General features: G+C 37.6%; 1 protein-coding gene across 10 annotated transcripts in view; it reads left to right on the forward strand.

Moving 5' to 3' along the window:
• The window catches only part of TRDMT1 (tRNA aspartic acid methyltransferase 1), a 28,859-nt gene extending 14,865 nt beyond the window's left edge, over positions 1-13,994 (forward strand). For 5 of the 10 annotated variants that reach the window (XM_015619074.3, XM_015619078.2, XM_033511802.1 and 2 more), the window contains 7 exons: positions 50-115; positions 1,534-1,603; positions 2,892-2,975; positions 3,473-3,843; positions 7,719-7,776; positions 8,801-8,930; positions 13,386-13,994. In XM_015619074.3, coding sequence (XP_015474560.1) covers positions 50-115; positions 1,534-1,603; positions 2,892-2,975; positions 3,473-3,843; positions 7,719-7,776; positions 8,801-8,930; positions 13,386-13,486 — 880 coding nt within the window. In that variant the 3' untranslated portion in view covers positions 13,487-13,994. The other 5 variants (XM_015619075.3, XR_004495744.1, XR_004495746.1 and 2 more) reach the window with 5 other exon arrangements.
• Positions 13,995-15,248: the final 1,254 nt, after the last annotated feature.

Raw genomic sequence — 15,248 nt, forward strand, 5'->3', positions numbered from 1 at the left:
AATGTACGTTACAACTTGTTACTCTGATTTGCTTTTTTTTTCCTTGTAGGCTTCAGAAGCTTCCAAAATACCTACTTTTAGAAAACGTTAAAGGATTTGAATCCTCTTCTGCAAGGTAAACTCTAGTTAATATATGCAGATTTTAGTTTGCAAAAAGGTTTCTATTCTAGAAGGAGAAGTGATTTATTCTTTAGAAGGGATTTTTATTTCCTAGCATTGGAGTTAACAAAGTAGTTTGAGATGGGACAGGAATTAAAATCTTAGGTTGTGAAAATAACTTGCTAGATAACCTGTTATGTCTCTAAGCAGATAAAATACAACAGTATTTTATTTTTTATTATTATTTGATGTGTATTTCATTTGATTTGATGTTTTCTTTAGAAAAGGTCAGAATTCGTTTTCAAAGAAAAATAACAAAAAGTGTAACACTCAGAGGTTTCAGGGGATTGTTCATGACAGGATGCCATGATATCTTGTGTTATGGTCACAGAACAGTCTAGCAGCTTTCTTGAGTATCTTTGTTGATCGTAGATTATCCCTGGGTTCAGGGCTGCCATTAAATGGTCAGAAATACACTAAGAAGGTTCTTAGTCTGAAATATGGAAGAGGAAAGGTGTCACTACAGTTACCTAATGACAGCAGGGGCACTCTCCTCTCTTGTGACCCAAGTAGGAGAAAGAGAGTTGCAATCTTCCTTCTCAGTTCTTGCTGGAATAGAGTGGGGTCTTCCCATGCACTCCTTAAAGCACCAACAGCCACCCTGCATATCATGCTCTTAATGAATGTGGCAGGCAGCTGGGAGACATTGAAATCAGCTCTCTCACTGGTTCAGTGATCACAGTCCTCTCTTGTAGAGCCCAGGATTCCTTGCCTTGCTGGCCAGTGCTTGGGACAAGCTGTGCTTCAGAAAACACCTCGGTTAGGACACTGTTTTCTCTTACGACACCTGGGATGCAGTCTCACATGCAGTGCCTGGTACAGGTCACAGCTCCTGCCTTTTGTATAGTTCCAGCCTAGTGCTGTCTGCATGGAATACAGAAGAAAAGTATTTTTAAGATTCTTTCCCTTACAGTCTCTTTTTCCATTGTTTATAAAGTAGTCCCACCTCACTTTTATAATCAAAGCCACTGATTTTTGTCATCCCTCAACTTAGCCTTTTTGTTAGGCTTGGCTGGTGCTGTGTATGTGAGCAAAAGGAAGTAGTGAGTCCCAATAAAGAGACTATCTTGCCCTCTGATTGCTTTCCTTGTTGACACACTACAATTATTCTCCTAGAGATGGGATGTTTTTTTGAAGAGGCATTTGCACTGTAGTAAGAGTGAGGTGCCATTGAATGTATAATAGTGTGTAACACTGAACTTCGTATGTTATCTCTCAAATTCAGTAATGGATGATGTATCAATAATTTGCTGTCCAATTATTTCAATGAATGCTTTGGTAAATATGATGTTGCATTTAATCTGTTTTTATTTAGGATTAAAAAAGGGGCTAATGGCTATGTGAGGGGAGTAATTGATTTATTATTCCTTTCAGAAATGAACTTTTGCAAACACTAGCAACATGTGGATTTAAATATCAGGAATTTCTCTTGTCTCCAACCTGTGTGAGTACTAAAATTCCTCTAATATTAGTTAATAGTTCAAATTGCACTGAGTCCAAGAAAATTTGAAAATTCTCTTTTGTATTAAAAAAGAGAGTCATGCCCAAAGCTGAAGATACACTTGAATGAGAAAACCAACTGACATGACTTCTAATTTCTCATACTGGCATATTCGTATTGCTGTTTGTGTTCAGATCCTAGTCCCATATTGCTTTGCTGCCATTTGATATTTTTAAGAAGGCATGAATTTACACTGTAACCAGGAAGGTGGTTTTCCCTGCAGGAGCCTCATTGCTTCAGAAGTGCTGTGCCTCTGGATTTCCCAGCACAGAAAATGTGACTGTTTCTTGTGGGAGGAGGAGCTTTGTTTCCATGTTACCCTGGCAACTGAAAAAAGTTTGAGAGTGATTTTAGATTGTGCAAGACTAACTGGAATCAGTGAAGTACCATAAATATTTGAGAGATTTGAGCTAATCGAGTGTATCTTGAAAACCAATTGTGGTAGATTTTTTAGTTGTTAGGTGTCTTATAATTCCTTGTTCAAAAAGGCAAAGAGAGACTTTTTTGCTTTCAACAGGAAACAGATAGTACCTGTCCCAAGAAATCATGAGGCATGTAAATTTTTCTTCTTGCATCACATAAAATTTTCTTCATATTCAGTTACAGTGAAAGTCAAAACTATGAGATACAAAGAATAATTGCTCACTTGGTTCTTTGGAAGTACCTAGTTATGGAAGTTACAAGTGTGTAGGTGTTATCAACTAATACCCAGAGAATACCCTGGAAAAAAGGAGGCTTCAGGGTGACCTAATTGCAGCCTTCCAGTACTGATGGGAGACTACAAGAAAGACAGAGGGACTTTTTACAAGAGTTTTAAGTGACAGGACAAGGGGGAAATGGATTCAAACTTAAAGAGTAGTTTTAGATTAGAATCAGGAGGAATTTCTTTGTGATGAGGATGGTGAGGCACTGGAATGGGTTGTTTAGAGAAGCTGTGGATGCCCCATCCCTGGAAGTGTTCAAGGCCAGGTTGGATGGGGCTCTCAGCAGCCCGGTCTAGTGCAAGGTGTCCCTGCCCACAGCAGGGGGCTTGGAACTAGATGACCTTCAAGGTCCCTTCCAACACAAACTATTTTATGAATCTCTGATTCTGTGAATACTGATATCTCTGAAGTCACAAAATATGTTATAGTTCTGTTACTGCATGTAATGGCAGACAACTTGTATAATGCTATAGATCACTTTATCTCAACTATCACATGGACTAAAGGCTTCTGAATTTTGATTACAGCTTGGCATTCCCAATTCTAGGCTGCGGTATTTTCTAATTGCGAGGCTTCACCAAGAACCATTTTCCTTTCAAGCTCCTGGTCAAGTGAGTCTATTCATGTTACTTGAATTTATTCATTTCATGAAGATTGAGGGTAAAATTTTCAGTTTGTGTTGACAAATGGAGAAGAAGAATTAGTACTTCAACAGAAAAGTTAAATTCTGTGTGCTTTTTCCAGCCTGGATATTGAGCTTTGTAAGGACTGATGTGCATGTCTGTTGCTTAGATGGCTTTAAACAGTTGGGAGATGTGTTTTCTAGCCTGGTGGTGGGCTAGAAAACAGGTCATACTGCTACCTTTTTTACACACTTGGAAAGCTCTTTTTGCAAATGCAGTTATTTGAGGTTGTTCTGACATCATTGCCAATAGATCAATAAATCTCAATGCTATTGTGTTTGAAAACCTCTTGAAAATAACATCTAAAGGTTACTTGCTTTATTCTGAACATATCTGAAGGAATTTTTACTCACTGTATGGTTGGCTGTCAAGTTGTTTATTAAATACAGTTCTTTAATTTTATTTTTGTCACAATTTCCTCTTAGATATTGACAAGATTCCCAGATCAGGATCCAGAAGATTTACTCAGTGAAGAGGTTGCTGACAAAGTGGGTGAAACCTGTTCTTCTTTGTCTTCTGAAAAGAAGAATCTGCATCCAAACATTGATCCAGATTGTAGCAGCAAGGAGAGTTTACCGAAAAAGGCCTTTCTATTTAAGCTTGAAACAGTAGAAGAAATGCAAAGGAAACATAATCAGGATAATGATTCCTCTATTCAAATGCTGAAAGACTTCTTGGAAGAGGAAAATGAAGAAATGACTCGGTATTTTTTATCGCCAAAGTCCTTACTGCGCTATGCTTTCTTGTTAGACATTGTTAAACCCACCTGCCGGAGATCCACGTGTTTTACAAAAGGGTAAGTTGCCAAGAAAATGTCTTGCTAAATCACGTCCTGAAATTTTAAGTGTATTTTCTCTCTTATGTCCTGTAAAATCACAGAGAGGTGTTTCATCAAAAAATCCTAGGCCTTTGAAAGAAATTTCCATATATAGCGTGCTTGTTGGTCCAGTGGAATGCCTGCATGAGAATCTGTCTGGCAGAACATCATGTGCCTACTCCAAAAAGGCATTCACAAAAGACAGTTCCCATTGTTGTTGACCTTCACAGAAGCTTAATTACCCCTGCGGAAATATGGTTCCAGTAGACTGGTATAGTGCTGATTCATTAATGAATTTCTTTATATTGCTCAATGAAGTTACAAAGTGTCATGCATGACAGATCCATTGCTCATTAAATCTGTCTCCACTGTACATTTTATTGATTTCTTGGATTTTTCAGCTATGTAGATCAGAATAGCTGTGGATTGTCATGAAACCAGTTAGGTTGTTGCGTTAAAATCATATTTGATGGAGCAGAACATTGGTGCTTTTCTGTCTGTGGTTTGTACCTTGCAAATTTAAGTTTGACTTCTGGAAGTTGGTGAGTGTTCTGGAATTCCGTGGACAGCCGGTGAGGAGCTTTTCCACTGAATGCATTTGTATTGAAACATTCCAGTTGGACCCTGCAAATTTGTGAGACTTTTTAATGCTGATAAATTTTTCCAATTGGATTTGTTTTTTGAATTTGCTGAGTGTTTCAATAAAATGGCTTGGATAATGAGTTAAAGCTAATTGTAACTTTTTTTTTTTAATTAGTAGTAATTAGAGTGCCAGATTGACAGAATTCCTGCAGATTTTTTTTTATTTTTATTTTTAACTTTTAGACAATAAAGAAGAAAAATCATTTCAAAAGTTGGAAATTTGTGCAATGGGAAAGGCCTTCTCTCAGCTCTCATTGATATATATGTATGTGTCTTTTCTGCCCTCACTCTTTTGAGTTGAGGAGAGTCAGCAGCTCATGGAATCTCTTTCTTAAGTAGTCAAAAAAACCCTTTAGCCAGAATGGTGTCTGATGTGTCTTACGTATGCCTTACGTGTCATTGAAAGTAACTAGCCACTTGTGATTTCAATAGAATACGTCATGGTAGTTTGTAGTCATGGTTATCAAAATCACACTGAAGGAGGCTCCTGAATAGTTCATATCAAGTCTCTGTACACAGCAGTGGAAATCTGACACCAGGGCAACATGACTCTTAACCCTCTGCTGATAGGGAGGTACTTGTGGTGGTAACTCTGTCTGATTTACCATCTTTGTTCTGTATTTCAAGAGCCTTTGGGAAGGAAGGTTGCCAGCATGGTTCTCAATGTAATCATCTCGTTTACAGCTCTGTACTAAGAGAAGGTTTATAATTACATTTCATTAAAGTCACTTTCTGAGGCCAAGAATAAGTCCCTGCTGTATCTGTTCCAGAAGTTCTGCTTTCATGTTTCTCTGAAACATGAGATCTAGGAAAAAGACCCCTGAATGGGGTGGAACAGCCCTCCAGGTAATACAGAGAATTCCTCTGCTGCTGTGCCTGTCTGGTGTCTTTTTTGTAAGTTGCATTTGAGAATGGGAGAAAATTTTCCTTCTTTTCACTTTGGTTTTCAGGTATTTCTAGCAAGGTTCATGTGACTGAAATAATCTGGTTATGGCTCCTCTAGTCCTTACTGATTTTTGCTATACCAGTATATCTTTTGAAAAGCTTTGGTGGAGCAAAATGTAATGGCCTACAATGTGTGAGAGATCAAGGAGGTAATTCTGTGTGCCCTTCTGACACTGAATTCCTTGGCACTTAGTGAATGATTGCTGAGTTCAGTGAGACTACCAACACCATGGTTTCTCTTGGGAGTATGTTTGTGGCAGATGAAATTTTGAAAGGAAATTGACTATTTTAAAGGACAGAGAAAATGAAAATTATATCTAACTTCTCTAGATACAATTGTTCTGGACATAGTTAATATTTTTGATACGCTATTGACATGAGAAGCGATACCTTTCAAAATAGTGCAGATATCAATTACAGAAGAGCTTTCTCACTTTGTGGAAATTACTTTGTGTCAGTCATAATATATGACACAATATACCCAGAAAAAATACATGTATGAAATGAGATTTTTTTTTTTTCAAAGCTTACAGAAATAAAAGAGGGAGAGAATCTTGAATCAGATGAAAATTGAAGGCTAATTTCTTAAGCCAACTTCTTTCATTATCACTTGCAAAGAAATATCAGAAAATCAATACATCATTTTTTTACTGTGACAAAATTTAATTATGTTAATAAATATTGTCCTGGGTCTAAGGTAGGAATGTTAACTTTACCATGGTCAGCAGCTTCAATAATAATTAATGACAATCCAGCTAACATTACATTAGCCATATGCCCACATTTGTATTAAAAACACACACACAGCCATCAAAGCACATGGACACCAACTGGACTTTTTGGGGGGGGCAGGGGGGAGGAGTTCTGTACTCTAATGCAAGTTATTTAGACAGGAGTATTTATTTCTCCCAATAAAACTCTTCAATACCACTTTGAATTTTATCCCATTTATTTATTTTGCCTCAGTTATATTAAACTGCACTATTACCAGATGCTATATAAGAGGAAGAGGATGAGGATTCCTCAGTGCTGTGTGTGTTATATTATTAAACTTTGTGTTTGGGGAATTTGCAGAATGCAGCTAACCCATTAAAGGTGATGTATTTACAAAACAGTTAAGTTCTATGTGTATTTAATCTGTAACAGTGTTTAGGTCTTCTGATCTCGAGGAAGATTTCTAACCACTTTGTTTTAAAATGGGTGCTGTTCTGGCAGATCTAATTGTAGTTTTTTCAGCTGAGATGAAATACTCAAGATTGAGCCATGCTGGGTCATTGTGTCTGTGCTGAAGGAAGAGTATTCTTTTATTCACTGTGGAATTAGAGAGGCTTGAAGCATAACTTGTGCCATACTTTAAGAATGGGTCCCAAGTGGAACAAAATACCTTTATAATTGTCTTTACAGTTGTACAGATTAAGCTAGAGAAGAGTGTCTGTTAATGATTGATGCAGACCACATCCCTCTAAGGCAGGGGATCTTCTGAAGTTGTTCCACAGGGCAAAGCCATCTGTTGTCTTGACTCACTCTTTCTGTTCAGAATGTTCAAATTGCCATATTTAAACCAACAGAGCATGTTTCTGAGAGCCCATAATTATATTTAAATGATAGCCTTGAAGAGACTACAGAGTAAACATCTTAAGCAATCAACCACCAAACATGCAGAACAGCTATCATAGGTTTCAGAATGCAAGCTTACTTACTGTTTACTTGGATTTAATTTTTTTCTTCTTTCTTTCTTCTACTGCTCTGCATAGATGCCTGGCCATCTCCCTTCCTTCAGTGGAAAATCCACAAGGAAGCAGAAGTTAAACCTGACTGAAGGACTTTGTTCCTAATGCTTTGATGTGAAAGTTGGAGGCTCACACTAGTGGTCCTCCTTTTAATAAGGAGATCTGATTTGAACCCCTGGGGCCATTTGACCTTTAATGCATTTTTCCTTAATGTAAAATTGATTTAGGCAATGTAGATGTTGGTTTTTGGTGGTCCTGTGCTTGAATTCCTTGGCTGTATGTAGTTGCCATGCATAAGACACTAGTGTGGATAAACCCTTGAGCACTGAGGGCAGACTCATCCCCAGAGAACACATTCAGAGGGTACTGCACTCCAGAGGTTAGCAGAGTTTATAACAAGGCTTTCTGCTTTATCTGTCCAGGAGGCTGTTTGATCATCAAGGCAAAGGAACCCAGATAACCTCCCTGTGTCTTTGCAGTTGTCAATGCTATGAAATCCTGTGAAAATATTAATTTAAGATTGTTGTTGTTGTTAAGGTATGGACACTATGTAGAAGGAACTGGCTCAGTTCTGCAGACAGCAGTAGATGTACAGGTAAGTATATAGTCTAACATAGAATGACTTGTTTTTAAAACACTAGACTTCTTCCAAAACTTGTGGCTTTTTCTGTCTTCTCTATTGTTATTCTGAATATTATATGAAAAAATCTTTTGAATCTACATTTTATGACAACTGAGTTTCCAATTGGTTTACTTTGTGTTCCTAGGCAGCAGTTTGTTTAGACCAAAATTATATCTGTGTCTCTCTGTGAGGAGAATATAAGTTGCTATTATTTTATTATCTGTCATGTCATACAGAGGTTTCACAGGGATATGTGAAAACCTTAAAAATTACTAGATCTATGGAGAACCTACAGTACACTGTTATGAATCATGGGCTGGTTTTTGTACGTATATAGTTCAGTTAATATTGTCAGATGTTTAACATGTTTGACTTTCAAAATTTTCATTTATCTGAGAAGGGTATTTTGAAGAGTTCTACTGCTGGTAGTAAGTTCATGACCAAGTGGTATTTAGGCATTGGGGAAGGTAATAAATGCACTGGTTAATCAGCATTCAAAGATACTTTTCACAAAGCCTGTGTTGTACACAAGCCCTTCCTCCTGCACTTCTGTGCTGGTCAATGATATTATAGGGCATTTCCAAGCATAAGAGGAATGCAGCTCTGGAATTCAGAGTAATCTCAAAGTGAGTGTATTAAAACAGCTGCATCCACACAGCTTAATTTGTATGAATGGTCTGGTATTGAGTTATATTAAGTCACTGTCCTTTGTAATTAAAAAATGTTTATTTTTTGATTGCCCCATTAAGTATTGGTATAGCTTGGAATTGGAGGAAGAAATTATGAATGTCCTCATGGCAACATTGATTTCTTTCTTGAAAGTCCATGTGTTGAGATGTTGGCTGCAAAAACAGAACGCAAATGACACTTTCAAGCAAAGCATGCTGTTGTCTTTGTCACTTTGATAATTAAGGAAATATTCTATTTACATGTGACTGTAAATTTTACATATTTAGCCTGCATCAGTCATATTTCTTGGTTTTGATATTCTTCATAGCTTGAATCAGTGTTTAAACACATTGACGAGTTACCAGAAGAAGAGAAGCTTATGAAATTGTCAACACTAAAACTGAGGTACTTTACCCCAAGAGAAATAGCAAATCTTCATGGATTCCCTTTGGAATTTGGTATGTGCTGCAAAATACCCATTTCTACATTATTCTTCAGAAATGCCAATATATGTTTTTGTTTTGTTTTTTTTTACTGGGACTAATCCAATCTTTTTATTTTGCATTTCTTTCAGACCGCTCAGTTCTTATGATTGGTTGATTCTCATTGTTTGGCTAAATTTTGTTTCTCTAAATTTCTACTGGTTTTTTTTTAATGTTTTGTAAGAGCCAGCTTCTGTGGTGAGGTCTATATTTATTTTATTTATATAGCCTTTCTTCATAAGCTAAGAAGGAAGTTTTGGCATGCAAAATGCTCTGTTAATGAAGCGCAATGAAGGAATACCTTTGTTAAAAGTTGAAACTATTTACTCAGCAGCCAGTGTTACTCACAACTGTGGTAAATAAACATAATTCTGCCAGCTTAGGAAGTCTGTTTGTGGTTCTTAGTGAGCTGCTTGCCTTCTCCCTTTCACACATTTACAGCTGCTGACAGGGAATTTCAGATGATACAGATAGTTGTTTGTTGAGGAGTAACCAATCTGTTGAGCCATCTCTATTTTCTATAAAAGACAGTTCTTAGTTATTTCATTTTCTAAGTGGTTTTCTTTTTGAAGAAGAAGGAGTCAAGCAACAAGACTCAGCAGTATCAGTACACTGGATACACTTCAATAAGAATTAAAACTGAAGTAAATTAACCAGAATTTTCTTTGTAAAAAAGGGCAAGTAGCTGTTACTGTAAAAGTGTAGCTGTTACTATCTGCTAAGAAACTGTCCTCCTGACATCAGATCAATTTATTGTCACTCAGCAAGAAAAGCATCCATGGAATCATGGAAAGGTTTGTGTTTGAAGAGACCTTAAAGATCATCTATTTCCAACCCCCTTCTGCTAAATCAGATTGCTCAAAGAATAAGACAGCACTGACCTTGAGTAATTTGTCATTTTTTGCTTTGACTTCTGCAGTAACTTAGAGTTCTGAGAAATGTGATTTGTTTCTATGTATTTCTTTCTTTCACAGTTTTAGTTTGTTTTTTCATATATTACTTGTTATATTTGAAATTGCTACTTTTGGAGAATATTATCAAGGTTGCACAGTGAAGCTAGAGTTGCCAGCACTAAGCTTAGGTGTTTATGAATATAAACACACAAGAGTGTGCTGTGTTGTTACATACCGACATGCAGTGTTTTTTCATAGCCTCTCTTCTTTAATGGATCTGTTCTATTTTCTGACAGCCTTTTAGCACAGCTCTCTTCCATATTAATGTAGGCTGATGTCAAGATACTTGAACTTAACAGAGCTGGATTTGGCTTGTATAGGCTTATCATGCTGCTCAAGGTCTCTTTTGAGCACCGAATTTCCCATTTTCTCTTTTTTTAGATACAACTGGGGTTTTTCCACTGTTAAATCAGACTCTGCAACATTACTGAGAGGTGCAATAGGGTTGATGTTGGTTGTATTTTACAAAGGGAGAATTGAGACAATGGAGAAATTTATGTTTGGAAGGCTCCATTACTTTGGGGTGAGCAATTTGTAAAACCTGACTTTCATGGTTTCATAGTGCTTGGAGTGATACCATGCTTTCTGTTCAGAGCTCATCTGCAGAGACATCTGTGAGGTTCAGTATTTTTGCAAACCAGAACTGAACTCTGAAGACAAGTCAGGCTTTTGTATTTGAAGATTATCCAGATCATCACCATATAACAATGTGTTCATGTAGCAGACCTGTCTTTTGTTGGTTGGGATTCCACCTCTCAGAGGAGAGTACCCTTTTGCCATAATTATGGCAGGTAGTATTATAAAAGTTTTAAAATTCTTGCAGTTCCCTTCCCTCTCTATATTGCTTTTCCAACTTTGATGACACAAAAAGCAAGCCTCTCTCATTCAGTGGTTTCCTCTCGAATATACTCCTGAGTCATAGGCAGAACATGCATTTCCCCCTGCACTGAGTCACAAGTCTGACATTTCTCTGTGTTTAAAACTTCTCCCATTTTTTGCTTAAAAAAGCGTTATTTGAATCTTGGCTGATAGAAATCTTTAGTGAAATTAGGTACTGTAATCTCAGTTTCCTTTGAGAATTTGCAAGCTCTATATTTTTTGGAAGTGGATATATTTATGGCTGCAGCAAAGGGTGTTGCCCTGAAAGCATTTCTCCCATGCTAAACTTCAAGTAATTATTGTGAAATACGGTATTTTCAGAGCAAAATGTGTTATAAATTCTCTGCTACTGTGTTCTGTAGTGACAGCAACATTTAGGTTGAAATTTTCAAAACCAGGAAGCTTGGAATTGTACCCACTGCAACTATGTTATTGGTGCAAGAAACTGAAGAATGAGGAAACTGTAAACTGAAAACTATGTGAACAGACTGTCAGCTTCTTTGTAACAGATGCTGTTACTAGTGCAGCTACAGTATCATCAGAAGAAACGTGATTGTCTAAATGTTTCTGCATTTTAAGAAGTTGATGGCCTTTTCTGATATGTGAGGTCCAGTCATTGTTCATTCTTAACATGACCAGATTTATTTGTGCTTTTAACATCTAAATGTATAAATAGTAATTGCACTATAGTTCAATGAAATACTGCAGTCATTTGTCTTTGTCACTCTGGTGGGTCCCACAGCAATATCATTAAATGTGAACAGAGCATTCTTGCACCTGTGACCTGCTTTCATGAGAGTGATATAAGGATGTGTTTTCCATTTTTCTTATTAGCAATGTATGCAAGCTTTTAGGAAACAAAAGCCAACATGGTAGGGGGAAGTATGTGCATGCTGCTAAGATGTCAATGTCCTCAGGTACTGTGTGTGACATAAATGCTCCAGTGAAAGCTGTGCAGCAAGCACCAGCATACTGGGAGTTGTTGAATCTAACCTGATGTGGAGCCAAGAAGATAGAAAGTGCAAGACAATGTTAAGTCAGAGGGAGGAGGCTTGGGATAAAGGAAACCACGAGTTCTGATGATTAATTCTTGGCTTTCAGTTGCCAGAAGGTAAAAGGAGAAATTCTGACATTTTCAAGATTCAAATAGGCTTCTTGGGCTGTAAGTGTTTATGTGTGCACATGTGTGTATGTGCATAAATACATATTTATTTTCATGTATGCTCTTAAAATGCCTTTATTCTGTACCTTACTCATCAATGCAATGTGAAAACTCTATCTAAGGAAGCATGTATGGGAGTGCAAGTGATTGTTCCAAAGACACAAGAGCAGTTGCCCAAATGTGAGTGCCAGGAAGCCGGACAGAGTGGATGGAGCTGGCAGAAGATGTGTTTACCAAAGCAGTCCACATTCGAGGCATTAATAACTGGCAGAGAAGGATGGAACAACTCCTCCCAGACACCACCTCTTCCTCAGAGCCTCCTTTGGCTCAGTAACCATCCAAGCACATTCTCTCCTGAGCTCTCTCTGGAAGAGAAATTTTTCTGAAGAGTTGTGAAAATTTCAGAGCAAACATATCACTGCTTGTGCTCACGGTGTGCTTGTGCATCTGAGTTAATTGGGGTGGTGATGACCTCTGAGTCAAAGTTAGGTGTTTCTTCATAGGGAATGATGAAATAATTGTGGCCAAGTTTCAGCAGTTTACTATATGACTCTAACAGTTAAGTCACCACTCCTGTTCATCTTTCACTCAGGTTGAAGCAAATGTACTGTACCTCATGGTTGGGGTAAGGTAAGAGTGCAAGCAAGGACAGAGCAGACAGCTGGCTGCTCGAAACTGCTTCACTCTCAGCAGCTTGGTAGTCAGTACTCAACACGGTCCTTCTACAATACCTGGGCTAGTGCAGGTTTTACTGGCACTCCCTCCTTTCTTCCAGGCCATGCACTTACTATGAGAAGGACATTTCTGATACTGTCTATATTTCTGAGTATGTTTAATGTGGTCAGCATTGAATTACATGGAAAATTCTACTGCTTGATCACTCACTGAATAAGCCTTGCTCATCATTTAATCTGTATGGGTGGCACTGAAGAGACTTGTGATTTGCCTGAGCTATTGGAGGGGATCATGTGGGAAGTACAACATAAAGGTTATTGAGAAGTGCAGTTTAGTCCATCTGCAGAAATATCACATTTTCTTTCTGCTGTGGCTATGTTCTTCTGTGGATGCAATCTAGATCAGCACTTGTGCAGGGATTTAGTGCTGCTGCCCCTCCCTGAGACTGCTGAATGTTAAGAGCTCTCTGAAGGGAAGGTAGATCAGCAGTAGTTACACAATAGGGGAATGTTTTGAAGTTTCTTGTGAAATCTTAGAGATGGTAGTATTGGTAATAGAAGAACTGATACAAATCCAGTGAATTGGTTGTGAATTGGTTTTCTAACCTCGTGAATTTTTTGAGGGGGGCTGGAGGGAGGGTGAATCCTGCTGCAAACTGTGATAACTGCACTAAGAAATGTTGACTGGAAAAAAAAAAAAAAAAGACTAAAAAGTAGTAACAAACCCAGACTAGTGATGTTGCACTATGTGTTTTTGTTTTAGGTTTTCCTGAAAAGGTAACAGTAAAGCAATGCTATCGTCTTCTGGGAAACAGCCTCAACGTACACGTGGTGGCAAAATTGATCTCCATTCTACTTGAGTGATTTAGAACCTGAAACTGATGCATATGGACTGGTGACAGAAAATACTTTAATCTTTTAGGAGAAAGCTGATGGAACCTCGACGAAAAACAGAGCTTACCAAGATATCTGTCCAGACATTATACTGAACAGTTTTGATATATTTTTAGCAACTTGCATTCATGATGGATTTAAACTGTATAGGTGTTTTATTTAAATGTCAGTTTACAAGACTTATTTGCTTTGTTTAAATATTCTTTTTAGTTTGCAGAATGGAAATAGCAGCATATGCAAATGCTTCAATGAGAAAGGATAAGATTATTTTATTTTTTTATCTTAAAACCATTTTTTGTACTGTGTGAAACTGTGTCAAAGCTGTTTTAATTAGGTGTAGAGACCAAGTTCTATGTGTAAAATGTCTTCATCTTTAAGTGTAAATGATCCATTCTGAAAAGATTTACTGTATATATATGAAATTTTGATGTGATTTTTGTAGCTCATGAAACTATTAAATTCCGTATTTTATATACAATTTTTAAGACTTAGTGTTGTCCTTTATGGTTGTCTCATCTACTTTAAATACTTCTAGTAGGAGCCCAACTGTATTTGTCTGAAATGATTTGCCTAAGTGCAGCTGAATGAAAATATTTTAAGATTATCACAAGCCTGACAATAATTTTCCTGTTTCTCTTCTCATATTATTCAGGATAAGATCATTGCTCCTTACCGAAGACCTACATTAAAAGACATTAAAAAAATGTCAAAGCCTCATGTTTAGGTTCCTGTGACATAAGAATGGAAGAAAAACTATATGGGTTTCTGAAAATTTCTTTACAAATCTTGGTAGTGCTGGGGTAAGGAGTGTTTGTTGAGGTGAAGCCACTGGATGTGGCCATCCTGAGTGCCACTGCTGCACAGCACCTCATAGAGCTGGATTCAGTGGGTTTGTAATCAAGACTTGTGAGTTCAGTACCTCTGAAATAATAGAGAAAATGATGGAAGAACTGAAAGCCCTCTAAAGAAGCATCTGTTCTAGTTGTTATCTGTCCTTGGGATTTTCCCATTGGTATCTAGATTAAAAACAGCTCGAGTGAGGAAGAGGTGAGATGATACTTAGAAAACATCCCATCCTTAGGGACATTCTATGCCAGAAGGCAGAAGGATTTTGTAGTTGATCATAGTTCCTGTGCACCTAAGCAGTAAGTTAAAGTTTCCAATCCTGAAAATGAATGAGTTTTCTTCTGCCTCTCCCCCCCACCCTTGGGATGACACAGGAACAGTCATGGTATGTTCCATTTGGGCTTCATAGTACAGGTGAAAGTGAAGACCATAGAGAACAGAGCTGCTGTAAAGATGCAGCAGCTACTTTCATATGCTGTAGTCCTGAAAACAATTTCAAAATCAATTTATGTAGATAAAGTCATGCAGCTTTATCTTGTGCTGACTCCTGCATATTTCTTCTTCAGTCTTGATTTGCCTGTTGCTTGTGGACTATTAAACCAGGAAAAGCTTGGGTTTACCTACTTCAGCCTGTCTGATTCTCCAGGAGCATATTGACCATTTGTGCTGTTCCAGCTGTAAAAGAGAAATGGAAATGCTTTCTCCTGAAAGCTCCCTGGACAAAACCCTAGAGAAGGATGAGGTTGGCCTCTGTCCTCACCTGATCACTTGTAATACTGAAATGGAAAAAAAGTACTGTTGTGCTGGCTACTAAACTGCGAAGAGCAGGTGTGGTATTGACAGTGAACCATGGTTACCTATACACACAGTGGTTATTGTGTAGATT

The sequence above is a fragment of the Parus major genome, chromosome 2 (assembly GCF_001522545.3).
Source record: "Parus major isolate Abel chromosome 2, Parus_major1.1, whole genome shotgun sequence".
NCBI lineage: Eukaryota > Metazoa > Chordata > Aves > Passeriformes > Paridae > Parus > Parus major.